Here is a 27,531-nt window from a genome sequence, read left to right on the forward strand (position 1 = left end):
GGAAGCCCAAGATCAAGGTGTCGGCAGGTTGGGTTTCCGCTGAGGCCTCTCTCATGGGCTTGCAGATAGCCACCTTCTCGCTGTTCCCACACGGCCTTTCCTCTGTACACACATCCCTGGTGTCTTTTCTAATAAGAAAACCAGCCCTGGTGGATTAGGGCCCGCCGTTGCGATTTCATTGTATTAGCCAGAGTTTTCCACAGAAACAGAACTAATAGAATGTAAGTAGATATGTAAGAGGAGCCTTACTATAGGAACTGGCTCACATGGTATGGAAGCCGAGAAGTCCCACAATCTGCCAGCCTCAAGCAGGAGGACGAGGAAAGCCAGGGCGTTATCCAGTCCACGTTCAAAGCCCTGAGAACTGAGGACTGATGAGGTGAGACCAGTCTGAGTCCAAAAGCCCCTGAACCAGGAGTTCCAATGCCCGAGGGCTGGAGCTGTCTCAGCTCAAGCAGAGAAAGTGAATTTGCCTTTCCTCTGCCTTTTTGTTCAAACGGGGCCCTCAGTGGATTGATGATGCCCACACATATGGGGTGGGGGAGGGATGGGGAATCTGCTTTATTCGGTTCACCAATTCAAATGCCAATCTCTTCCAGAAACACTCTCAGCCGCACCCAGAAATAATGTCTTACTAACTATGTGGGTATCACTTAGCCCAGTCAAGCTGACACATGAAATGAACCATCATCGGCATTTAACCGTAATTATCGCCTTATAGGCCCCTTCTCTAAACACAGCCACACTGAGGGTTAGGGCTGCAACACGTGGATTTGCGGGCAACACAACTCGGCCCGTAACAGAGGACACACCAGAAACATTCCCAGAACCAGGTTTTTAAAACCCTGTAGAATGGTGGAGAAGTTCCAGGTACCACTCTGTTTTAAGTCGGCCCATAACACCATCGATGTACAAATACCATGGGATAAACCGTACCCCTGAAATCAACTACATATAAAAGCACTGTATTTGTGGGAAGGAAGCACTCTATTTTTTAGGTAATTAAAAGGGGCTTCCACGCGACCAGAAACCCTTGGACATTCATTTAAAATTCCAATGATAAAATATATGAAAAATACGCATCTTGGAAACCAACTGTATTTACCTTTTAACAGGGAAAAATGTTGTAGATTTGTCATTTAATAAATAAGAGACGAGGGCTTTTCCCTCAATATCCTTATGATCTGTTAAACCCTAATAGGTGTTACTATTTCAGTAAACAGTGAGACACAACCCAGAAGGCACTTAACCCAAGACGTATAAAATCTATGCAGATCATCAAATACGTCTAGCCGATGAAGGAGTTACAGCTTCCAGCACTGAATCTCAATGGGCGCCTGGTGCTTGTTATCTTTCCTCATCAAGAGACGTGACTACACAGCTTCACGGCTACCTGTCCTGCAAACAGGATCACCACGCTGAGGGGCAGTTTATAACACGGGGTCATTTAGAGGAGGGGTTAGGTCCTGGAAACAGCCCTAGGTTGTACTAAACAACATCTTAACACGGACTTAATCAGGATCTGCAGACAGATGTTTCTGAACCTTCTGTGGCAGCTCATGACGTTGCCATCAGAGGCGCCACACCCGATGTCGTCAAAGTGAAAACGAGGTGCCTTCCTTGCCTAACCAAAACTTTCAACTTAAATTTCCCATTTAGCTCTTAATTCTTCATTATTTTCAGCTTGTTCCCAGATTTGAGGTTACTTTCTTTTAAGTCTCAAATCCACACGACTCGATATGATGCTGTCTTTACCCAATACGTCCAACCTCCCATGGAAATCTTCTCTCCAAACTTCTCTAACGCTGGAGAGTTATGGTGATGAAGACCTACTAATAATAAGCAGATGGCAGGGAAAAAAGAAAAAGATGTGAGAGAAACTCAAGAAGGAATAACCCGTAGAACAAACTTCTTCGTAGCAAACATTTTTGCATATTCGTGACATATTTTACCAAGGTATCTGATTCAACACAAATATGGCTGATAATGGCATCAGAAATGGGAAAACACACTCACTTACTCGAAACTGTGAAGAACCAAGGCCAAGTTCTTTCTGTCAGTGGCACACAAGCTCTGAACTTCCACAGACAGAACCTACACTGTCCAATTTCTTCTCCGATTGCCATTCCCAAATCATTAACCCCAAAAGCATAATATAGAATGGTAGCTACATTCACCTGTTGCTAATTCAACAGTAACTTGTATTTTATTTCCATAAGAAGTATTTAGAGTGAGCCATATAAAACATTATAATCACATGAAAATCCCAAGGAGAAACCACCTGCTCGCTTGGTTTAGAGTGACCGAAATGGACGCTATGACATAAATAACATCAACCGAGCAGCTTAAACGACAAACAGTTATTTCTCACAGTTCTGGAGGCTGGGAAGCCTTGGCACGGCCCAGTTCTGGTGAGCGCCCTTCATGGTTTACAGACATCATCTTCTTGTTGTGTCCTCACATGGCAGAGAGGGCTCAGGTGTGGCCTCCTTCTAATGACAGCAGTAATCCCATCATGGGACCCCCGCTGTCACGACCTCCTCTACACCTAACCACTTCTCCAAGGCCCCAAAACCATCACACTGGGGGTGAAGTTTCAGAGCATGAATTTGGGGGCATGCAAACATGCCATCTATAATAACAAGCCAACAGGCATACTATTTTTCAAGCGAGGGCAGAGTTCCAGCCTTACTATGTGTGTCTGGCTACAAAGGAGCCACCTTACAGGCTGCCCCAAAGTCCAATCCAGGGCCTGGACACGTCTTAAAAATTTAGCAGCACAAAAGACATGGACATTCAGAAAGACACCCTGAAGATCAGCTGCCCTGGGCATTTCAGTTCCCATGGGACAAGAACCCTGAGCTGAGCCCTGGGTGAGTAACTCTCCAGCAGTGTGGATCCTGGCCTGGGGCCAGGGAGAGAATTGGTCTCAAGGCTCTGTCGGATTCAAAAGCCAGCAAGGAGAGACAACCGATGTGTTCGATGTGTTCGTGTCCCCAGGAACCACCTGGGCCCAAAGAATAGGCTGCAAGTTCACCAGATAAAAACAAAGAACCAGCCGGGGAGGGTACGGTAAACACACAACCCACCTCCCACCCAAAGCCATTTAGGGGAAAGAAATGGCTTTCTTTTTTCTTTCAAGGAGGCTATTGGAGCCTCTTTCTCTTTAGGCTGTTGCCTAAAGGAGCTATTCACATTCAACTGAGGCTTTTTAAATGAAATTGAATGAGCCCAAGATTTAAACTGGATGGGACTAAAAGCCAAATTTTACCCCATAGCCTGTGGGACATGCTCAGACCACACAGCCAAAATGAAGGCATTCCATTGTCCCTGGCCTGTGAGTTAAATTCACAGCCCCACACCATGGCCGGGCTTGATTGCACACCGAGGTACAGTCTGTCCTGACAACTACCCTCGGACATCGTTGCTCTGTTTGTCCCCACCTGCAGATAAGGAGGGGGAGGCACAGCACAGATATAAACTGTCCACAGTCACAGAACTAGTGATGATATATCAGGAGCCAAACCCATGCTTGTAATCCATACGCCACACGGCCCCCGAGCAGAAAACAGCTAAGTAGAAGGCTCAGGGAATCAGATGCCCACTAAAGCAAAAGACACCTTATCAAAGCTTTCCCATCAAAGCATCAAGCAAAAGTGCTCTCCCAGCAAGCAAAGCTGCGTGACATCTCAGTGTCTTGTGCTTGGTGACACAGTCTGCCCTCAAAACTGAAGGAGAAAAAAATGAAATGAGCATAATAGCAGCGGCAATAATTGAAGATGAGATGAGAACAATTAAGAGAAAAAGAAAGTTTCCTGTGAGAGTCGTATTTTTAGGGAAAGAAAGTCGGGGAGAAAAATGATTTTTTTCTCATGACTGGATCAAACTCTGAGGTTTGATTAAAGAAATGACCTTGAACCAGAGCAGAGAATAATAAAAGACCATTTCCAGTAAGTACGAGCACTCGAATTAATGATTTACTTTTTATTTTTAAACTGAATTCAGTAGAGATTTACATGCATTAGGTTACAGTGATGAACATTTGAAATTTGACCTTGAAATAATCTTTACATTGTAAATTCTTAATGATCAAAACAATGTTCTCAGTGATTAAAACATATTAGTAATTAATTATTAAAGGAGAATAATTGCAAATACACATTCCTAAAATCTCAAGGCTTTTAAACCATTTGTACAAATGACTGGACATTTTTTAAATTTGCAAAAAAAAAAAAATCCATCCGTTTCTCATTTTCACTGTCAATCCAACAACAAGGAAAGTATTTCTCTGCCTCTTTTTTTTTCTATTGTCTCGCAAGCTAGAGATGCATGCAACTCCCTTTGACCCCATCGAAGCCAAAGATAGAAAATTGTTCTGTATAAATGTGTAACGTTAAAAAAAATTCCCAAAACTTCTTAAGGATGATGAAAGGTCAGCAGTTTTGATCACCCTTTTTCTTTAAAAAATTACTTTGTAAACAGTTTAATAACATATGGTTACGACATGATCCTAGAACGGCACCTAACGACCATGTCTGACGCCCAAAGGAGTAATAAGACAAGTGGAACTATCTAGCAAACTGGATTTTCCCTCGGCAATTTTTACTGAGTAATAAGGTTGTAAGAAATAATTGTATCTCATGCCATAGAGGAAAAAAAAAAAAAAACGTTTCAAGCAGCTATTGGTCCCGTCTATTTTAAGCAATCGTTCCCAATGCCATGGCTCTATTCAGTTTGGGTGCTCTTGCCTGGAGTCGAGCTCCTCTTGACACAAGGAACCCCAGGATGTGTACGAGTCAGAACTGCCTGTGGCTTCCACTGGCCAAGGCTGAACCAGGGCTGGGATGAGGGCCTCCCAGGTGTGCTGGCCTCCCAAGGGCTGACCACACCTGGTAACTCTCTGGGGAAAGACCCGAAAGCATCCCCTATACTCTCCCCACATCAAGCCCCTTAATCCATGGGGTGCCGCTGGAAGTGACAACGTTTCATGGATGAAAAAAATAAGAGGCAATTTTCTGGAGTATTTGATCTATGTAATTTCCTGAGTTGTCAAACATCACTTTTCACAATTTACTCTATGTTGATCATTAACATGTGTTTCCAATATAAAGGAGTGATATTTGAAATGTTCCCTATATTAGTTTCCTATTGCTGCATAACGGATTACCACAAACTTAGTGGCTTACAGCGACACGAACATATGATTTCACAATTTCTGTAGACCAGGAGTCCTGCACATGTTAACTGAGTACTTTGCTCAAGGTTTCTCCTACGAACTAAACGTCTGTGTCACCAAAAATTTCACAGAGTAAAGCCCTAATAGATGAGATGGACCTCTAGGAGGTGGGACCTTTGGAAGGCAGGACTTTTGGGAGGTAATTAGCTTTAGATGAGATCATGAGGGTGGGGGCCCCGCGATGGGATTAGTGCCTTAAAAAAAAAAAAAAAGAAGTGAGGAGAGCTTTCTCTCTCCCCTACCCCATGAGAATATAGCATGAAGGTGGGCATCTGAAAACCAAGAAGAGCACCCTCACCAGACACAGAATCTGCTGGTACACTGATCTTGGATTTCCAACACCTCAGACATTGAGAAATAAATGTTTATTGCTGAAGCCACCCAGTCTATGGTATTTTTGATACAGCAGCCTGAGCTAAGACAGTCTCACGAGGCTGAAATCAACTTGTTAGCCAGGTGCATCCTAACTTGTGGATCAGTCCTTTATTTTACCTACTTTCATGGAAGGGGAAAACATGGTAACCCCTTGAGATCCCCCTAAAAGGCTGCAAACTTGTACATAAAAATCCCTCTCTTCCTTGTCCTTCCCTCCAATTTCTTTCCAGAAAATGTAGCTGTGACTTCCATTTCCACTACAGTGCTCTGACTGGGGAAGCCCCTAATAATTCAGCGAAGAACCAATCCTGCCTATTAAGATGAACCTTGACATTATTCCAGCCGGCCACAAGATGTGCATAAATAATTTGTTATTAAGAAAAACATAACAGCTCTGATGTACAATTGAATTACTCTTTCAATAACTAAGAATATAGTAAATGTTATATCTGAGATAATGTCACTTCTGATGTGCTTCCTTGATTTAAAAATTAAAAAAAAACAAAACAGGTTAGAATGAAGGAGAGAGAGTTAACCGCCTGTCCCGTCGCTCACAACCCAAAAGCCCTTGATACTGTTAATTGTGAGAACTACAATTTGTACTGTTTGTGAGCTGTGGTTTTATAGTTTCTGTTGTTTTCTTTTGAATTTCACTTTGGGATATATTTACAATAAGATAGACATCAGGAATAAGCAAAGAATGTGTAGAATGTGTGAGCAGAGCCTGCACTGCAATCTACCAGATCCAGAGTTCAAAACACTGGTTATAAGGATGCTCAACGAACTTAGGAGAAGAGTAGATGAACTCGGTGAGAGCTTCAACAAAGAGGTAAGACATATAAAAATGGAGATTAAAAAAAAAAAACACACATAAAAAAGAACCAGTCAGAAATGAAGAATACAATAACTGAAATGATGACTACATTAGATAGAATCAACAGCAGATTAGATGAAGCAGGAGATTGAGGTAGCTATTTGGAAGACAAGGTAGCAGAAAACACCCAGTCAGAACAGCAAAAAGAAAAAAAAAAATTTTTGAATGAGGATAGTTTAAGAGAGCTCTGGACAACATTAAGCATAACAACATTTGCATCACAGGGATACCCAAAGGAGAAGAGAGAGAGCAAAGGATTTAAAACTTATTTGAAGAAATAATGATGGAAAACCTCCCTAACCTGGTGAAGGAAATAGAAATATAAGTCTAGGAAGCTCAAAGAGTCTCATACAAGATGAACCCAAAGAGGCCCACACCAAGACACATAATTAAAATTAAAAGGTTAAAGACAAAGAGAGAATCCTAAAAGCACCAAGAGAAAAGCATCTAGTTACATACAAGGGAGTTCCCATAAGGCTGTCAGTTGATTTCTCAAAAGAAACTTTGCAAGCCAGAAGGGACTGGCACGAAATACTCAAAGTGATAAAAAGCAAGAACCTATAATCAGGATCCCTCTATCCAGCAAAGCTATCATTGAGAATGAAGGACAAAGAGCTTCTCAGATAAGAAAAATCTAAAAGAGTTCATCACCATCAAACTAGTATTACAAGACATGTTAAAGAGACTTAAGAAGAAAAAAGCAGACCAAAAATGTGAATACTAAAATGGCAATAACTATATACCTATCGATAATTATTTTAAAGGTAAATGGATTAAATGTTCCAATCAAAAGACATAGGGTAGCTGAATGGAAAGAAAAATAAGACCCATGCATATGCATGCATATACATGCATATGCCTACAAGAGACCCACTTGAGATTGAAAGACACACAGACTGCAAGTAAAAAGATGAAAAATGATATTTCATGCAAATGAAAATTTTTTTAAAAGCTGGGGTAGCAATCCTTATATAAGACAAAATAAACTTTAAAACAAAGGCTGTAACAAGAAACAAGGAAGATTTCATATATAATAGCCAAGATGTGGAAGCAAGCTAGGTGTCTATCAATAGACAACTGGATAAAGATGTGGTACATATATATAATGGAATATTATTCAGCCACAAAAATAAAGTGAGATCCTGCCATTTGAAACAATATGAATGGACCTAAAGGATAAATAAAATAAATCAGACAGAGAAAGACAAATACCATAAAATTTCACTTGTATGTGGAATTTAAAGAACAAAATAAATGAATAATCAAAACAGAAACAAACTCACAGTACAGAGAACTAACTGATGGTTGCCCGATGGGAGGGGGCTGAGGGGCTGGGTAAAAAGGGGGAAGGGATTAAGAAGTACACATGGGCAGTTACAAAACAGTCATGGGGATATAAAGTACATCACAGGGAATATAGTCAATAATATTGTAATAACTACGTATGGTGCCAGGTGGGTACTAAATTTACCAGGGGATCGCTTTGTAAGTTATATAGATGTCTAACCACTCTGCTATACACCTGAAACTAATATTGAATGTCAACTGTAATTGAAAAGTAATAAATAAATAAATAAATAAATAAATAAATAAATAGATAGATAAATTTTTGCGGGGGGAATGATTAATCTTTGAGATATTTCATGGCTGCTTTACTCAACATGTGGGTAAATATACTTATGAAAGTCACCAAAAAAGCAGTGTCGTTTGCCTAATTTCCCTACAAGATTTTCTATATTTTCTAAAACTCTGAGTCCAGTCACGAGATGTATCATTAGATCAGATGCATATACATCTTTACAGCTTGGATGTGAATGTCATCCATCACGTGTTGCAGTGAGTTGAATGGTGGTGAAAGGGAAACTTTCTGCCTTCTTCCTCTCCGCCAAAAATTGGGACATAAATTTCCATTTGTAAAGGTGCCCTTCCCGCTGCGCCCCCATACCAGGAAGAAAAGAACAGCTCTTCTCGCCAGACTCCCATCCCTGGAGATTGCCAACTTGAGTCTGAATAACAAATCTTACCAAATAGCACTTATCTTCCATGAGTTTCCCCTATAATATTTACCTTCCCACAATTTGCCCTCTCCACTGAAGACCTAATCACTTTTTCTTTGTCTAGTAACTTCTCTACAATTCATCACCTTTTTTAAAAATGCTATATAAACTCTTAAGCCTAACTACTTCTTGGGGTTTTTTGGTTTTTTGTTGTTTTTTGTTTTCTGTGTAGGCCCTATGCACTTACAAAATAAATCCTTTCTCCTGTGGATTTGTCTTTGGTCAGTTTAGTTCACAGGTCCCAGCCACTGAACCTAAGAGAATAGAGGAAAAGTGTTTCCTACCTCTACGACGTCCCCCAAAAAAGAAATGCCCAAGGCCGGAGCCTCAGCACCTGTGCAGGTGGCCTCATACGGAAGTAGGATTGTTACAGATGTAATTAAGTGAAAGATCTCAAGATGAGATCACCCTAGATCGACCGGGTGTTCCCTAAATCTAACAGCAAGTCCTTGTAAGAGAAAAGAAGGAGAAACAGATATGGAGAGACACAAGGAAGAGGTAATGAGACCATGGAGGCAGAGGCTGGTGATGTAGCTACAAGCCAAGGGGCCCTGAGGATTGCTGGCAACTCCCGGAAGCTGAGAGAGAGGCCCGGAGCACACTGTCCCTGAGGGCCCTTGGAAGGAACAACCTCTGCTGACAACTCGGTTTCAGACTTCTAACCTCCAGGACTGTAAGAGAATAAAATTCTACTGTCATAAGCCGTTAAGTTTGTGGTAATTTGTTACAACAGCCCTAATACATGAATACGTGTGTGCTGGAGCGGGATGGGGGGACTGTTATCCCAGTACAGACAATACTTGCTCTAGGTTTTAAGAGAGCAAAAAAGCAGGATGTCATTGCTGTCAGTCCAGCCCTGGGAGGACAGCAGATGTGTTAGGGCCCAGATGTGTTCGCCCGTGGTTGCCGCATGCCCAGTGTAATTGTTCTGTGGGTGTCAAAGACCAGGCAAATAACGAGGCCTTGTTAAAAACCAGACTAAGAGAAGGAACTCTCCAAAGGAACCATCAAAGAAAGTACATATTTCATTAGACGTAGAGCAGGAGTCAGCAAACTGTTTCTATAAAGGGCTAGACAGTAAATGTTATCAGCTTTGTGAGCCATATGATCTGTCACGACTACTCAACTCTGCTGTTATACGGTTAGAGCAGACATAGACAATCGGTAAACAAACAAACATGGCTGTGTATTACAATAAAACTTTATCTACACACTCCTGGGTATATACCCAAAGGAAGTGAAAGCAAAGACTCGGATATATGTTCATAGCAGCATTACTCACAACAGACAAGAGGCGGAAACATCCCAAGTGACCATCAAATGATGGATAAACAAAACATGGTATATACACACGGGAGAATATTATTCAGCCATAAAAAAGGAAATCCTGTCACATCTTACAACATGGATGAACCTTAAGGACATTGTGCAAAGTGAAATAAGCCATTCACAAAAAGACATATGCTACATGACTCCACTCAACCGTTAAATTCTCAGAAACAAAAAGTAGCACGGCGGTGCCCAGGGGCCGGGGGGAGAAGAAAATGGGGAATTGTTAGTCAATGGGAACAGAGTTTGTTTTGCAGGATGAAAAGTTCTAGAGATCTGTTGCACAGCTCTGTATATTTAAAAATGGTTAAGATAATACATTTTAAGTTATGTGTTTTTACGACAATAATAAAAATAAGCAATGACCCGAGATGAACAAGCTCTGGAGATGTAATGCACACTACTGGGTTATAGTTAACAATAGGTATTGTCTACTTGAAATGGGCTAAGAGGGTAAATATTAAGTGTTGTCATCACCAAAAAAAAAAAAAAAAAAAAAAAACGGCGGTAACTATGTGAGGTGATGGATATGTTAATTAGCTCGACTGTGGTGATTATTTCATAATGCATACCAAATCACCAAGCGTGCGCCTTAAATACATACAATGCTAATTGTCAATTATATTTCAATAAAGCAGGCCAGGCAGGAAGCAATGATGTACTGCCACATGCTACGACACAGATGAACCTCAGCAACATTATGCTAAGTGAAATAAACCAGACACAAAATGACAAATATCACATGACTCCACTTATATGAAATATCTAGACTAGACAAATTAGAGACATAAAGTAGATTACAGGTGCTGGGGGGATAGGGGACAGGAAGTCACTGTGTCATGGGAGCAGAATTTCTATTTAGGGTAATTAAAAAGTTTTGGAAATAGTTGTGATAGTTACACAACGGTGTACTCGATGCCACTGAATCGTACGCTTAAAATGGTTAAAATGGCAAATTTTAAGTTATGCATATTGTACCACAATTTAAAAAGCTTGAATTTAAAAAAAAAAAAAAAAACAACTTTATTTACAAAAATAAGGGCTGGCTGTAGCTTACTGACCTCTGACCCAGTTTCCTACAACCTTGAAGTGACGCTTCATGTGCATTATTACCCCAGAATTATCCCAGTGCAGTAGAGACGAGGTGGCAAGCACCTCCCATGAGCTCTGCAACCCGGTCACTGTGCTGTCATTTCCTTCCAGAGATACGGATATACATGCAGAATGTGGAAGAAGGTGTATTTATACTGGGTTGTGTGACCTTAAAAGGCCTCCAAACTATGTCACTGTGCTGTGCACCTAAGACGAAACACCTGCAGGACGGTCTGGGAGAGCGTGAAGACTAACGGTGTGGGGGACGCAGTCTCCGCTCCCTGCATCATCACTCTGTCTCGTCACTTCACCCTCTGGACCTCAGTCCGGTCAGGTGAGGCTCATCCGCCAGCTGCATGATGTCCTGCACCGGCGGGCACACAGCTTCCAAACAAGGATGTGGACGGTGGCACAGTTTCATCCGGAAGAATAAACATCCGAGTAGAAAGAGACATGAAACGTGAAGCTTGGAATCATGATTCAGTGTATAACCACCTGCAAACCGGCGCAGGCTTTATTAGGCAGTTAATAAAAATAAATCAGGGTGATGTTTTTAAAGTGACTTCTCGTGTGTTGTGGTTGCTTCTCGGGCACACGGTGAATTAACTGTGAAGTGCTACTTCCTGCGGTTTTTTCCCCCCTCAGATATAAAGGGGTTATAAGGCTCAAGAATGCAGACGTGCATCATGTCTGCAGAAATCATAAAAAAATAAAATAAAAGATCAAATGTAATGTTTTCTTTCAACATGGACAACTGCTTTGAGATTTTTCCATTCAAGCAGCCCTGAACACAGCCTCCGGCGCTTGCCAATTACTCCTGACAAATACCATTTGGGCCTGAGCGATGTTGTAAGTGAAATAAAGCAATGGGAGGAAAAAAACCAGGACGTGATAAAAGGCATTTTTCTTGGTCTGCTGAGAACGTACTGTAAGTTATACATTCAGGAGGTAAGGCCTCTCTTCTTGCCAGCGAAGGACCCCCGTGTGATCTGGAGTTCTAAGGTGACTTTTGGAAGACAAATCTGAGTTTTCATGTCCCTCAAAAGGGAATCAGCTCTTTTTTCCCCTCACAAAGGAAAAAAAGGTAGATAATGAACAAAGGCAGGGACACTGGGTGCTGCTCCTGTCTGCACAAATCTGAGCTAACGGGCGAGAACAATGCCTGCAATCAGCCGGGCCCGACCAGAACGCCCGCGGCCCCGCCAGGCTGGGACCGGGGAGCCTGGAGCACGTCGGCACCCCTCGCAGGGAACCAAAGACACAGGAAAGCAGAGGTCCGCTCCGGTCCTCCCCACGCCCCGTCTCCCTGAAGCTTCCTCCTCTCGTGAGGTCTTCCTGTCTCAGAACCTACAGATGGCCTCAGACAAGAAAAAAGAAGTCTGTCTCCACGGCCGCCACCTCGGTCCATAAGACCCCGATGAAGCCCGTCCCTACACTTGACCTCGGCGCCACAGGGAATCGGGGGCGGCCCGTGGAAATGCCCAGAAGGAAGGTGTGCAGGCATGCAGCCCACGTGGCATCAAGCAGACCAGGGCTGTGTTCCGTGTCCGGCACGTGCCTCCTTGCGGCAAACATTCCCGCCACATAACTAACTGGCTGTAAGGCCCCTTTGCCGTAAAAGAGACAAAAATCACAAAATATGAAAGAGGGACATATAATAAAACGCGAAAAAAAATGAATAACGAAATTAAAAAGATTTTGTCAGAAAATACAAAATATGTGAATACGTTTCAAACGTGTGCAGATTCGTGGCTCTACTGCACGAGCGACTGGCCTTGTTTTGTGGACTGGACCTAAGCACTTGCCTTCGTTCTTGGGGACATGTGGGTTCAACTCTGCACCCTCCAAGAAGGCCCTCAGCCTGGCCTTCCCCTCCCAGTGTAGTGGGTTTTCAAAATAAGAAACCAGCTCTAGGGGCGATCATCATTATCTGGAAGAAACGCTATTTTAAGGTCACCACGGCCGCCAGTCTAGTCATCACGGAAGAGACCACGAACTGGAAGGCTGCACACGATTTATACATAACATAAGAATGGGAGAGAACTTCATCCATGAAGAGATGAAACCAAACCCCCATCCCCCAAAAAACTGTCAACCAGTTACCTTCTTTTTTTTTTTTATGGCAAAATTGCCTCGTGCCCAATTAGTTATGGCAAAAACGTCTGCCGCAAAGATACTACAGCGAAAGTACTTAGACCCGACTGAGCTCAGCCCGGCCTGTGCTCCCGGGCAGGGAAGGGAATTTGCCGGCTGACCCATGAGCCAGGCTTCCTTCACCTGCCAGCAACGATGGACTCGGCCGTGGGTGGCACGCATAGGGTGCCGGGCTGGCCCCCAGCAGCTCCGCAGTCCCCAGAAATGCCACATGGACGCGTTCTGAGGCACAGCTTGTCCAACTTCCACGTGCACACACACCTCGTCACGCCGCAGGTTCCGATTGGACCAGCCCGGGGCGGCGCCTGAGAGTCTGCGTTTCTAACAAGCTCCCCAGGTCGCTGGTGCTGTTGGTCTGCAGTCGCCCTTTGGGGAGCAGTAAAAAAGACACTGACAGCGCTTACTTAGCTTCCCAAGGGACATCTTTTGGTGGCAGTGGCCTCCCCTGTAGTCTCCTCCCACTAGCAAGCTATAAAAGAAGGAAGATGGATCCTAATGGTTCCCAGGATGTTGCTCCTGCTGTAGCAGAGACACTGCATTCCGAGTGAAGAGACGGAAGACTTCCTCTCACACACTTCTGCTGACGGCTGTGTCCCTGGGAACCACGGTGCCCGCCCCCGGGCTGTGCTGCGGCCACCTGCCCTGAACACGGAACCACAGCAGACGCAGCTCATTATCCCAACCTGAACCGGCTTCAGCAAGATGCTTCCCACGGCAGCCGCCACCAGCAAGGCCGCTCCCATCGGATAAACAGTCGTTTGTAGATTTCTTGGCTCTTGCAATTCAGGGGGAAAAGTAAGGGCCTCGTCCGGGTCTTGCCAGCAAGCTCTGGAATGGAAATGCCAACGAGAAAACAGGCATCCACTCGAGGCAAAGCCGAACTGTGCATGAACGGCAAGATGTGTAGGAAAAGATCGGCGTGGGCAGGGAAAACCATGATGGCGGCACCCCAGATCTGCGAGCTGCTTTCATCCTGACCTCAGGTCAGATAACAGAGGCACTGTGAAAGTCCGGCAGGCTGAAGAGATCATGCCAGATGAGGCCACCCACGTGGTCGCTCCGCGCCGTCGTGTGAGGTCACCTCCCATCACCAGCCGTTGGGGATCTGGAGTCTGTCTGGTGTCATCTCTGCTCTACGGCAAAGCCCTGCCCTGGCTCAGACACACGCCAACAACCACTTCCACGCCGGCCCTCCTGCCACCCAGAAGAAATAGCTCCCTTCCAGCTCTCTCCACGCAACGCACCACTTTCTAATTCCAGAAACATCTGCAGGAGAGGCCTCACAGGGGTAGAGCCCCTTTCTTTGTGTGGGTGGTTAATTTAAACTCCTTCAAAGTGACCCTTCCTGTTTGCCTGCATGTTGGGACCTGAGTCTACCTGCTCAATGACAGAGATTAAAACCCGCTCGCTACCTGGTGTGAGCAATTCTCTTTCTCAAAAGAGAGTGCTAAATATGGACATGGTTTATGGCCGCTGCAGGCAGAGGCTGGGCAGTTCCTGCATCTTATCACCTGCCCTCTCCTCTGAGCCCACCACACCTGGCCAGTCCCTTCTCTGGCAGCTGTCACCTTGAACTAATGTTTATCTGCCTGTGTTTCTCACCCAAGGAGGTCTCACGGCCCACAGGAGACTATAACGTCTGCATTTTATCCCAGTAGCAACACACAGCGTTGTTTCTGCCTTGTGGGGATCCTACTAACTTCGGGGGCGAGGGGAACGACACCGTGGCCTGATTTTGACGGAGCTGCAGCCAGGCGTCCTCAGCTGGGCAGCCCTCTGGTGCCATCAAGTGTACAAGAGTGGAAGTGTCTCAAGCTCACTGCAAAGTCCCACAGCGATCCAGAGATCCACTTTGCGTTTTTCAGGAAGAGACCCAAACAGGTGTGGCTTGTTTCTAAAGGAAACCTATGAAAAGAACTAAAGTGTCTGAGCCCCTGAGTGGTCTGGCCACGCACATTTCTGCGCACTGGCTGAACCAAACGTTAAAGCCCTTGAGCTTTGGATTAATCGGTACTCAACGTGGATTGGTACTACTTAAAAGATTGTTTAGGCAGCATAAACTGGTGTTGTAGCATAGCAACTGTTACTCTCTAGCCTGCCTGTTGTAATCGTAGCCCTTGAAAAACCAGAATGTTCCAGCTAAGAGAAGTCAAAGCAACTTGTACCTACAGCCCGGGGACTCAGAAGGGGAGCTACGGCAAGCCTCAGAGTCACCTGGGAACTTCAGGCCCCCCGAGAACTTGGCACACCCCAGAACAATTCAATCAGGCTATCTGGGATGGGACCCCTGTCTCGATCGTTTTAAAGCTCTGCACGTGAGAGGGAGGTGACCTGGCAAGACAGAGGGCTAGGAGGTCCCAATGCTCATCTCCCCCACAAAAACAACAAAACAATGAACAACTACAAACCAACAAAAATAGCTCAGGGAAAGCTCTGGACTACAATGAAGCAGCAGCAAAAATCCCACAGAGCTCAAAAACGGAGATGGCCACATGGAAGAGTACAGGAAGCATTTTACCTGTGTCACCCCTTCCTCAGGTCAAGAGCAGCTCGAGACCGGCGGGGATCCCCCCACAAGAACCTCATCACACGGGGGAAAGGAGAGCAGGAGGACCCCCCAAGCCTCGGCACTGTGCATGTTTGCAGCCTTTGCTACTGAGGTCACCCACGGGCTAGACAAAGGCTGATCCCAGCTGACAGAGCTGCCCAGGGTCCCCACCAAGCATCCCCTCCCCAGTTCTGGAGCTAACGCTGGGGTAAGACCTCAAGCATCCCAATGGCTGCCATGCCCTGCTCCCTGGGATCGGGACCTCACAGTGCCTCACCACACAGAAGGGAGCTGCCATACCCGGAGCCCCGCCCTCGGTCACAGGTCACAGCTTAGTCTCACCTTTACCAGGGCAGCCTGTGCTGCCCTGAGCCCCGCCCCCATGCCCGAGGCCATGCTTTCACCATTACCAGGACAACAATGACCCTGCCCTGAACGCCACCCCGGGTCCAGGTCGCGGCTATGAACCATCATCGTGAGGCTGTGCCGCTTCTATCCTGAGCCCTGGCCCTGGGTCCCAGGTCAAAGCTCTACACTGTCTGCCAGGGGCCCTGCCACTGCTCTGCGCCCTGCTCCATGGATCCTAACAGGCAGCTAAAACGAGCCGCTGCCAGGGATATGCTGCTGCCGTGCAGCAACTGCCACCTGCGGGTTGGGACTCTGACCCGCCGTCCACAGGCTGTGCTGCTGCTGCACCCTGCCATCCCAGGTCCCGGCAGGAGTGACTGTGGTGAGACCCAGAGACCCACTCCTTGGCTTCACGGAAGATGAGCATATGCCTGCACCTTAGACACCAGTGCCACTGCCACAGGAGGTGCACCTGTGCCCCAGGACCCAGACACGGTGCTACTCCCACAGACCAAAGAGATCACTCCAAGCGAGGCCACCTACGTTGTCACTATGTGGTATTGTGTGAGGTCACCTCACATGACCAGCTGAAGAATACGATGAATTAAATGAAAAATGCAGTTGAGAGCTTCAACAGTAGATTCAATTGGGCAGAAGAAAGAATCTGAGAATTTAGAAATAGATCTCTTAATGCTGTTCAGTCAGAGGAGAAAATCTCTTCAGGTTGTACCTGTTAGAGGACCTTTGAGCTTCATGTACCTGGATGGCCACATTTCAGATTTAGGAAGTCAGAGCTTTTATATTTTAAATAAGTTTTCCGTCCCTTTCTCCTTTTTTACTGAACAGATCAGTTATGAGCAAGGAGATTGAATCAGTAATAAAAATCTTCCAACTAATAAAAGCCCAAGACTAGATGGTTTCACATGTGACTTCTACCAAACAGTTAAAGAAAAATTAATACCAATCCTTTTCAAACTCTCCTAAAAAAAAAAAGTGAAGTCGAAGGAACATTTCCTAACTTATTTTACAAGGCCAACACTACTCTGATACCAAAGCCAGACACAAGAAGGGAAAAATTACAGAACGATATCCCCAAAGAATACAGACACAAAAATCCTCAACGAAATATTAGCAAACTGAATTCAAGAACACATTAACATGATTTACATACCACGATCAAGTGGGATTCATCCCTGAGATGTAACCAAGGATGGTTGAACAGAAGCAAATCAATAAATGTGATACACATTAACAGAATGAAGGATAAAAATCCTACGATTGGCTACGGCCATGCCACCCTGAACAAGCCCGATCCCGTCTAATCTCAGAAGCTCAGCAGGGTCAGGCCTGGTTAGTACTTGGATGGGAGACCACCTAGGAAAACCAGGTGCTGTAGGCGTAAAAAATAAAAAAATAAAAATAAGGGATTGTAAGCTGACAAGGTCCTTGCAATCTATGAGGTCAACCAAGAGTTGCCTCGCTTAAAAAAAAAAAAAATCCTACGATCATTTCCACAGATACAGAAAAATCATTTGACAAAATTCGACATACTTTTATGATAAAAACTCTCAACAAATTAGGTACAGAAGAAATGTTCCTCAACATAATAAAGGCCATATATGGCAAACCCACAGCTGCACCATACTCAGTGATGAAAAGTTAAAGGCCTTTCTTCTAAGATCAGGAACAAGACAAGGAAGCCTGCTATCACCATTTCTATTCAATATAATATTGGTCGTCCTCACCACAGCAATTTGGCAAGGAAAAGAAATAAAGCATCCAAATCAGAAAGGAAAAAGTATAATTATCTCTGTTTGCAGACAACATGTTCTTATAAACAGAAAACCCTAAAGCCTCCACCAAAAAAAAAAAATCTGTTAGAACTAATAAATAAATTCAGCAAAGTATCAGGATACAAAATCAACATACACAAATCAGTTGCATCTCTATACACTAACAACAAACTCTCTGAAATAGAAATTAAGAGAGCAATCTCATTTATAATAACACTGAAAACAATGAAATACTTAGGAATAAGTTGAACCAAGGAGGTGAAAGACCTGGACCCTGAAAAGTATGAGACACTGATGAAAGAGGTTAAAGAAGACACAAATAAGTGGAAAGATGCTCCACATTCATGGACTGGAAAAACAGTGTGCAGATGTCCAGAAAAACCATTTGACAAAATTCGACATACTTTTATGATAAAAACTCTCGACAAATACTATCCAAAGTGATCTCCAGATACAATGCAATTGCTATCATAGTTCTAATGGCATTTTTCACAGAATTAGAAAAAAACTGTCCTAAAATGTATATGGAACCACAAACGACCCTCGGATAGCCAAAGCCGTCCTGGGAAAAAAGAACAAAGTCGGAGGCCTCACGCTTCCTGATTTCAAGCCCCATTACAAATCTACCGTAATGAAAACAGCATGGTCCTGCCATAAAAACAGCCAAATAGGACCAGAGGGACAGAGCGGAGAGCACAGACATAAACCCATGCATATATGGCCAACTAATCTTTGACAAGGGCACAAAGAACACACAATGGGGAAAGAATAGTCCCGACAGGTGGGGCTGGGAAAACCGATGATCCACATGTGAAAGAATTAAACTGGGCCCCTATCTTAAGCCACTCGCAAAAAGTAACTCGAAATGGATCGAAGACTTAAACCTAAGACCTGAAACTGTCAACCTCCTAGAGGAAAATGTAGGGGGGATTCTTGGTGTTGGTCTTGGCCATGATTTTTCAGATAAGACATTAAAAGTACAGGCAGCAAGAGCGAAAATAAACAAGTAGGGCTGCATCAAACTAAAGAGTTTCTGCACAGAAACAGAAACGATCGATAAATTGAAAAGGCAACCGACAGGATGGGAGGAAACATTCATAAACCGTATGCGTGATAAGGAGTTAATATCCGAAATCTACAAAGAACTCATACAACTCAATAGCAAAAAAGCAATTCAATTTAAAAAGGGGGTGAAGGACCTGAACTGACATTTTCCCCAAAGAAGACATACAAAAGGTATTTAAAAAGGTGTTCAACATTACCAGTTACCAAGGAAATGCAAATCAAAACCACAATGAGCTATCACCTGATGCCTGCTAGGATGGCTGTTATTAAAAAGACAAGCGATAACGAATGTTCTTAAGGAGAAAGGGGGACCCTCGTACTCTGCGGGTGGGAATGTAAATTTGTACATCCGTTATGAAAAGCAGAATGGCAGTTCCTCAAAAACTTAAAAATTGGACTACCATATGATCCAGCAATCCACCCACTCCTGCAATTTGAAGGAACTGAAACCAGTTTCTCAAAGAGATATCTGGCCGCCCATGTTTACTGCAGCATTATTCACAAGAGCCAAGATATGGAAACAACCTACGATGCCCTTCAACAGATGAATGGATAAAGAAAATGCGATATGAGAAAGAGAGAGAGAGAGAGAGAGAGAGAGAGAGGGAGGATTCTTCAGCCATAAAAAATGAGGAAATCTTGCCAAGTGCAACATCGACGAATCTGGAGGGCATTTTGCTAAGTGAAATAAGCCAGACCAAGAAACACAGATACTGTATAATATCACTTACATGTGAAATCTATTTTTTTAAATGTCGCTTTCATGGAAACAAAACAGAACAGCGATCGCCAAGGGCTGGAGAAAGGGGAAAATGGAGTAATGTAGATCAAAGGGTACAAACTTTCAGTTTTGAGAAGTTCTGAAGATCTAATGTAGAATATGGTGACCAGTTAATAACATGGCATTTGTACGTGAAAGTTGCTGAGAGTAAATCTTAAGCACCTGCACACACACACACACACAATCACAGTTAACTGTGTCAACTACATGAGATGATGGATGTGTTAATTACTTTGACCTTGGCAATCATGCTACAATGTGTATATGTATATCAGATCATCTCACTGTACATTCTAAATCTACACAATTATATGTCAGCTATTATAGTTTTTTTTAAAAAAGCTCCATATGTGATTCCTACGAACAGCTCCAGCAGCAAATCTCTGCCACCTTTACTGTCTGGGCTTGGGAGGCCGGTTATTCAGCCCAATAAGCCCCCGAGACAACCCGAGAAGCAAACGTCTATGCTCCCTGCCTCAAACACACTCTTGCCTGTGACCTGCTTCCTCAGTGGCATCCTGAATTCTCTTTTATCTTAAAGAGTTTAGAGTCTCCCCTTGTGATAAGGGCCAAGTTAGACTGTAACTATCTCTTGTCCTAATAATTGCTAAGTGAACCTTCTGCAGTCCTGGGTTTTGCTTCACCTTCTGATTCGAGGCGCCAGGAGGTTTTAAATACTCATCGCCAGAGCTGTGTGACTAGACGGCGACCCCCGACATCAACAGGAGAGGCCTCACCCCAGGACAAAGTCCCCCGAAATAGGAAAAGGCCGCCTGGCAGATTCCCTCACCTTCTCCCCACTAATCACAGCACTGTCCTTTATGGCAGAGGTCCCCACCCCCTGGGGCTGCGGACCAGTACCGCTCTGTGGGTCTGTGGGTCAGTCTGTCAGCAACCGGGCCGCACAGCAGGTGAGCGGCGGGTGAGGGAGCGAAGCTTTATCTATATTTGCAGCCGCTCCCCAGCGCCAGCATCACCGCCTCAGCTCCGCCTCAGATTATCGGGCATTAGATGCTCAAAGGAGCACCGGTCCCTGATGCCACAAAGGATGGGGACCACTGCTCTGTGGAGTGTGAGTCGCCACAGTGACCAGTGTCGGGAGGGGGGCTTGCCTGCAGGGACTTCCAGGCCTGTCTGCACAGTGAGGTCAGGGAAGTCACCTATTATGATGTAAAATCGAGACAAAATGGAACAAACCCTTTTAAGGGGGTCGGCCCCCCGTTCTGTATCTAGGGCTGAGGCCGCCACTCGCCTGTCCTCCGACAGCCTCCCTCCCACTTTCTGATTCTTCTCAGGAATACAGTTTGGGGAGCTCGTTTCTCTCACACTCTAGTGGAAACTCCACTGGAATCAGCAAAGAAACCCAGTTCTGGTGCTAACTCCATGGCCCAGAGCAAGCTCCGCAGTCTATGGGGGTTTCGATCACAAAATGAGGGGTCCGAGGGGATCATCTCGACCCCTTTTGCCCCAGCCCCGATACTCCACATATTCAGAGGTCAGGCCTCGGATCCGCGCCATCTAGGTAGGGTCAAGGCTGCCTAACGCTTCACACCAAGAGCCCACGAAGTGACCGCTGGAATGTAGGGGACCAGTGCCTCGGGGTGAGGGTGCAGGCCTCCTCTGGAAACCTCTGTGGCCGGTGGTTCACAAACTCAGAGTGCCCCGACTCAGCCGGCTGGCACACCAGAAGCACAGACGCGTCTCTGGACCTAGCCCTAGGTTCTGATGCAGTGGGCGTGGGGCGGGCTGCCTCTGAAGGCAGGGTCAAGAGGCGACATTCTGACAAACGTGCTCTCAGTAAAGGCTCCAACTGCCTGTGAGCGAGGGTAGCTCCCCGCCCCCATCGCTCTGCGCTGACTGGATACCCTCAACCGCCTGCATCTCCTGCTCTGAGCCCCTTCCTCCAACGCGTGGCTCTCGGGGACTGAGTCGTCATTTCTGAAAACAGGTTCCCTGGGCCACGGATGAGCCTGCTCTTCCGTGTAGTGCCGAGGAGACTCCGCTTACCAAAGTAGGCAGTGGGTTGTGCCAGGAAGGAGAGTCAACAGGAAGGAGTCAGCCAAGTTCCCTTCCAAGGCTGACCAACCCGGCTGCACTGGGACTTTACACGGTTCTCTCACCAGGTGAGGCCAGGTGCCTGCCTCAGCCTGCGTGCGCCTTGCCCGGACACAGTGCTGGGCGTATGAGCACGAGGAGCATGGGGTCTGGACGCTGACCACCATCCGAATCCCAGCTCTGCCCCTCAGCCACTGTGTGACCTCCGCAATAACTCTACCCCCATGCACTTGTTTCCATAGTCACAAAATCAGGAAAGTATTACCTTGACAGACCACTGTAAGGATGAAATGAGGTGGTGAGCGTGATGTGTGGGGCAGAGGGCCTAACTCGGCCACGTCAGACGGACAAACTCTGCACCTTCCTGTGAAAAAGTCTTGTCTGTGAGCAGAGGGATCTAATTCTCACCAATTAGGTACCAACCTTTCTCCTTTTTAAATAGCTTTATCGAAGTATCTCGCGTGCCATACAATTCACCCACTTAAAGTGTGCAGTTCAATGGGCTCTACCACATTCACGGAGTTGTACGACCACCGCCACAATCGACTTTAGAACTTTTATCACCCCAAAAAGAAACCTCAGCCTCTTTGGCTCTCCCCCCGCCATCCCTCCAGCACCCCACCCCACAGCAGCCACCCATCTACGTCCATCCCTACAGATCTGCCTGTTCTAGACATTGCACATGAACAAAATCATCTGCGGTCTTCTGTGACTGGGTTCTTTCACACAGCATAACGTCTCTGAGGTTCATCCGCATACACGTCCGAGCACTGCGTTCCTTTCCATGGCTGGAGAACACTCGATTTATGGACACATTCCGTCCATTCATCCGCGGGCGGACACCTGGGTCCGGGGCTGTTGGGAGTGACGCTGCTGTGACCGTGCATGCTTGTTTCTGTGCCATGTTTCCCTTCCTCTCGGGTATGTGCCGAGGAGGGGACCCTCCAGACCCTCCCTCCCTCCCCACCAGTGGCGTGTGCGGCCTCAGCGTCTCCACATCCCACACTTGCTAACATCCCTCCTTTTGATGACAGCTACCCCAGTGGGCGGGAAGTGGTAATCTTAACATTTCTGTTGAATTCTACTGAAGTCTTGGGAGCGATTTTTAAAACTTTACTCACAGCCTAATGTTACACCTACGTGGACTGGAAAGAAAGGAAACAAGAAAATATCTTTCAAGGAAAAGTCACAACAGAATGAAGACAGACAGACGCCCTCTGAAAGGCGACAGGGATACTCGAGAGGGCGCTGTGGCACATGGCACCTACCACTGCTGTGCGTGGCACAACCCTGATGTGTGTGGTATGCGGGCACTGTCTGGCGTACGCTGCATTGTTGCGTGTCACACTGTGTGACACGGTCGTGTGTGCCACGCGGGCATCGTTGGCAGGGCTGTGAAAAGCGCCTCAGGCCCCCTTCCTCCCTCTCATGTTCTTGTTCCCTTTAGTTCCTACGTGACTTTCTAGATCTATAAAAGAAAGCTCTTTCCAAGGGGACCCACAGGGTGCATTCCTGCGACGATGCTCTAGACTCAGACTTCCCCCTTCAGGACGAAACTTGCTGCCCGACATGAACTGACCACACAGAATGTAGCCGCTGTTTGCCGCCAGGGACCTAAACGAAATCCCCGATGTCTGTACCTTGATGGCCCTGCCAGTCTAGGTGCTTCAGGGGAAGCCATTTTCACAGAACGGCAGCTCTAATTTCCTAAAAAGTCATTACCCGTCTCCACCCCCAGGCAGAAAGTGTGCCAGTCTGAGCAGAGCCTCTTCTATTTTTAGCTTGAAAGACTGAAGGAATGCCTCAAATCATCCTTAACTTCTCAGTGTCTGTCCCCTCAGGCCAAGTCAGCATAGGAGGTTTGCCACCCACCAACTCTGTAACCAGATACCAAGGAGGAGAAGGGGTGTTAGGAACCTCAGGCAACCCCCAGACTCTAGAGAAAAAACAAAGGGGAAAAAAACAGTGATGGGGGCGGGGTGGTAAACTAGAGACTAAGGAAAACTCTGCCTGGTAAACAGGTGGCCAGGCTGCACCTCCCAGTGAGGGCAGAGGTGGGTTTTGCTGGCTCAGTGATTCTGCCAGGACAGGCCCAGGCAGGCGGGCAGTGGCCTGTGAACAGTAGCTTACCTGTTCAGTGGCTTACCTGTTCAGTGGCTTACCTGTTCAGTGGCTTACCTGCTCAGTGGTTAACTAGAGGCGGCCAACTGCCCCACAAGGGGCCACAGCTTCCTTGCAAGGAGTCTGATTGCATATATACACCTGAAGTGATTTGCTCTGGCTCCGTGGCTGGGGATGAGGCCTGGCTGGCACCTAGGACGGCCGAGCACTGTCCCAGTCTCCCCGTTCGAAAGCCACCCACCGCCACGATGCCCCTGAACCCCACGGTATCAGAGCAAAATAGAAGCACTGCTTCTTGCCCTCGTCCAGTTGCTGACTCAGAGAAGCTGGACACCCGGCGAGAGACCACACAGAGCCCGTGCCGACTCCTCGCTACAGCTCAGTACCTTCCTCAGACTCTGCCTCAGGACCGTAGCTTATTTTGAGAGCATTAGAAGTGCCATGAGGACAGCACATCCGTCTTCACTTCAGCTCCAGAGCCCCGAGAACCTGCTCCACCCCCGGCAGACCCCTTCCAGCTCCTAGGAGCAGCCACCACTCTATCCCACAAACCAAAAAAAGAAAAAGGAATAGGGTTAAGTATATAATTGTTTAATAGAAACCATCCATTGACTGTAAACGATTCCACATAAAATAAACCTTAGTTTAAAAATATTCAGGAAGTCACACCCGCCACAGGAGGTGGTCAAGTACACTTCGCTGGAGCTACTTGAAGGGTGTCTGCAAGCCGTTCAGGGTCTCAGCAGACGCCTGTAGAATCTGCAGCTCTCCTGTCCACAGTGTTTCAACCAGAGTCAGCTGGCTGACCAAAGCCCCTTCTTCATCCTTCATATAAGAAATCTGCAAATTATTTTGAAAAATTTTTTTATTGTACTAAAATACATATAAATTAAAATTTACCATTTTGACCGCTTTTAAATGTACAATTCTGCGGCATTAAGTACATGCTATGTAACCATAATCACTAGCCAACTCCAGAACTGATTCGTCATCCCACACAGAAACTCTACCCATTAAACAATAACTACCCACTTCGCTCCCCACCGAGCCCCTGGTAACTTCTACTTTCCGTGTCCATGAACTTGCCTAGATAGTTCATATATGTGGAATCACACGATATTTGTCTTTTTATATCCTGGTTTATTTCACTTAGCACAATGTCTTCGAGGTTCATTAAAAATTTTTAATTCCAGTAATGTTTTCATTCAAATGAGCTGATTTTTCATTTCATTAAAACATTTACTGAATAAAAATAAAGGGGAAAGAGTCCTTAATCTATTACCAAGGATTCACGCACTAATTTTACCTATTAAAAGATGCAGACACAAGGTTAACAGTAAAGGAGAGATAACACTGACATTCATTTATTTAAGGCACTAATTAAAAAACAATGCCCTAAGAAGGTGTAACGTCCCCACCCAACATGTAGAGAACAAGTAACTTCTTTAAGAAAAGTATGCAAAATTCTAGAAACATACCTTTCGGAGCATAGCGTTAGTCTCCTCTATGAAATATTGACATATTTTCTGGGCTATGTCCAAACTTGTTTTTTCATTTGTATCTGAAATTATTTCCCCGAGAAGTACTTTTTTCCAGCATGTACTAGAACCAAAACGTTCAGTAAAATCATTTAGGCAGGCTCTCAAAAATTAAAGAAGGGGATTACACCTCAACACAACACACAAACTCCTTTCCTATTTTTCCAGAAGCATAACGAAACTCGCTCCGTAAGCAGATTCCCTACCCTCCCACCGCATGCAGCTCCTATGATAAAGCAGACAAAGTTTACGAGAAGGAGCCACAGAGACTAAGCGAGGCGACAGACACTCCTATCATCACGCCAGCCTGTGTCTGGCACATAAGTAGAGTCACGCCCACCAGCCACAGGAATAGAGCAGGAGACAGGAACAGGAAGATGAGGCCACAGCCGAAAGGACTAAGGAGCAAAAGAGGACACGTTTTCCTTCTGAGTGAAAGTCCTCCTAAAAAAAAAAAAATGGCAAACTGAATGGAACACATTTCACGAAGAAGGAAGGAGGAATCTACAGTGAAGTCTTCTTCCACATGCACATCATTCCCATCTGTACTACGAAGGCCAACAGGAAAACGGGGTTCAGTGGGCAGGTGGGGCCAACTCTGCGGGCTGACAGTGCAGGTGTTTCAGAGTGGGCAAGGAGCCACAGCAGGATGCTGAGCCAGAAGGTGGCAGAGCCAACGCTGTGTGCCAGGAAGAAGCGCTAACCGGGGATGAGGGTGGAGGGATTCTGCATGGAGTCTCGGAAGTGGAAGTGGCTGAGCAGGGGACAGGCAAAGTGTCTGCTGCAGCATCTGAGCAGAAGTATACAGAAGGCACCTAGAAATCTGGAACGGCTGACGAGCCACACTGGAAACAAAGTTTTAGACATCTTCAGCTTTAAGCTCAGGGAAGGAAGGAAGGAAGGAAATTACTATGTGCCAGGCAGTGTTTCATACGTGACCATTATCTAATTTAATCTTTACAATTACCCAGCAAAGAAAGCATCATCCCCACGTCAGACACAAAGAAACTGAGAATCGGGAACGGTAAAGAACTCACCCTAAGTGACAAAGCTAATGAGAGGCGGAAATAGCATGCAAACACATCAGGCAGAACCCCAGCCACATGCTTCACCTGCCGCACCCCTCCAGACAGTGAGAAATAACACAAGGGAAAGGATCGAGGCCTTGGCATGGCCTCTGGAAAAGATCTCGTTGTTTTATTTAACTTGAGCCTGAAAAGGACGCCCACTTTTTCCCCAGAGGGTTTAAAGACCGTTACGTGGGTACACACAAGATAAAATAAAACGTGCCGTGAATGCCCAGGGAAAACAAGACGAAAGAAAGATGAGAGGAGGGAAGTCAGGACACAGGGCACAGCCATGAAACCCTGAAACCCTGCACATTCGCGGGGACCACGTCTGCCTCTGAGTCTCTATTGAACCATGAGAAGAGGGCAACATATCAAACATAGACTTCACGGTGTCCGTAAGACAAAAACGCCCTGTCTGCCGAGCACAAACGCACCTACTCCCAGTGTGGAGACCAGGCAGTGATCTTTCTGCGTCCCTACAGGACAAAAGGAGGCAATATCGTAACAACGCAACAGGCGTCACCGATGAGCACCAACTACTTCCAGGCTCTGCTAAGGGCCATTTCTAGGCGTTACCTCACTTAATTCTCCCAGCGGCTTGAAAACAGGCTTTGCCATCTTCAGGACGTCTTCCCTACACCTGAGCTTCTGCTGCGTAGTGGGCACTCGTCCCTGACTCCCCGACAAGAACCCAGGCTGCAGGAGCGTGGGGCTGGGCAGCACACAGCTGCGCGAGCGGACTGGCCTTTCCACGCGGGAGGTAGGGCCGAGAGACTCAAGGAGACATTCAGGAGCCTTGCCAGGGGCTCCTCGGGCTGCCTTCCCCGTGTAAACACCCAGGGCTCTCCCTGACCGGAGGGCAGGATGGGGGGTGGGTAGTGAGGCGCTCTGCTTGCTCCTCAGAAACACCTACCTACCCAGACTTCCCTATGGCCCACACCTACATTCACACTTTGGACGTGTTTACCCTGAACAACGAGCTGCAGGTCACCAGGGGAAATATCAGAGTAGAGGCTACGAAGTTCTTGGGCCCATGCACTCTGATTATGAGGCTAAAACCAGAATTCCGGAAACGGTGGAAACTTGGAAGTGAGA

The 27,531-nt window shown here is 46.0% G+C and overlaps 1 protein-coding gene and 1 pseudogene across 8 annotated transcripts in view; one reads left to right on the forward strand and one right to left on the reverse strand.

Moving 5' to 3' along the window:
* Window positions 1–10,463: 10,463 nt before the first annotated feature.
* The window catches only part of SETD4 (SET domain containing 4), a 36,970-nt gene continuing 19,902 nt past the window's right edge, over window positions 10,464–27,531 (reverse strand). For 7 of the 8 annotated variants that reach the window (XM_039858073.1, XM_039858072.1, XM_039858074.1 and 4 more), the window contains one exon: window positions 10,464–13,945. In XM_039858073.1, the coding sequence (XP_039714007.1) occupies window positions 13,579–13,945 (367 nt within the window). In that variant the 3' untranslated portion in view covers window positions 10,464–13,578. Of the gene's footprint in view, window positions 13,946–24,398; window positions 24,669–25,306; window positions 25,431–27,531 lie in introns of those variants that run through there. The other variant, XM_039858075.1, reaches the window with a different exon arrangement.
* On the forward strand, window positions 17,294–17,412 carry LOC120599038 (uncharacterized; annotated as a pseudogene).

The sequence above is a fragment of the Pteropus medius genome, unplaced genomic scaffold (genome assembly GCF_902729225.1).
Source record: "Pteropus medius unplaced genomic scaffold, Ma_sr-lr_union100, whole genome shotgun sequence".
Lineage (NCBI taxonomy): Eukaryota > Metazoa > Chordata > Mammalia > Chiroptera > Pteropodidae > Pteropus > Pteropus medius.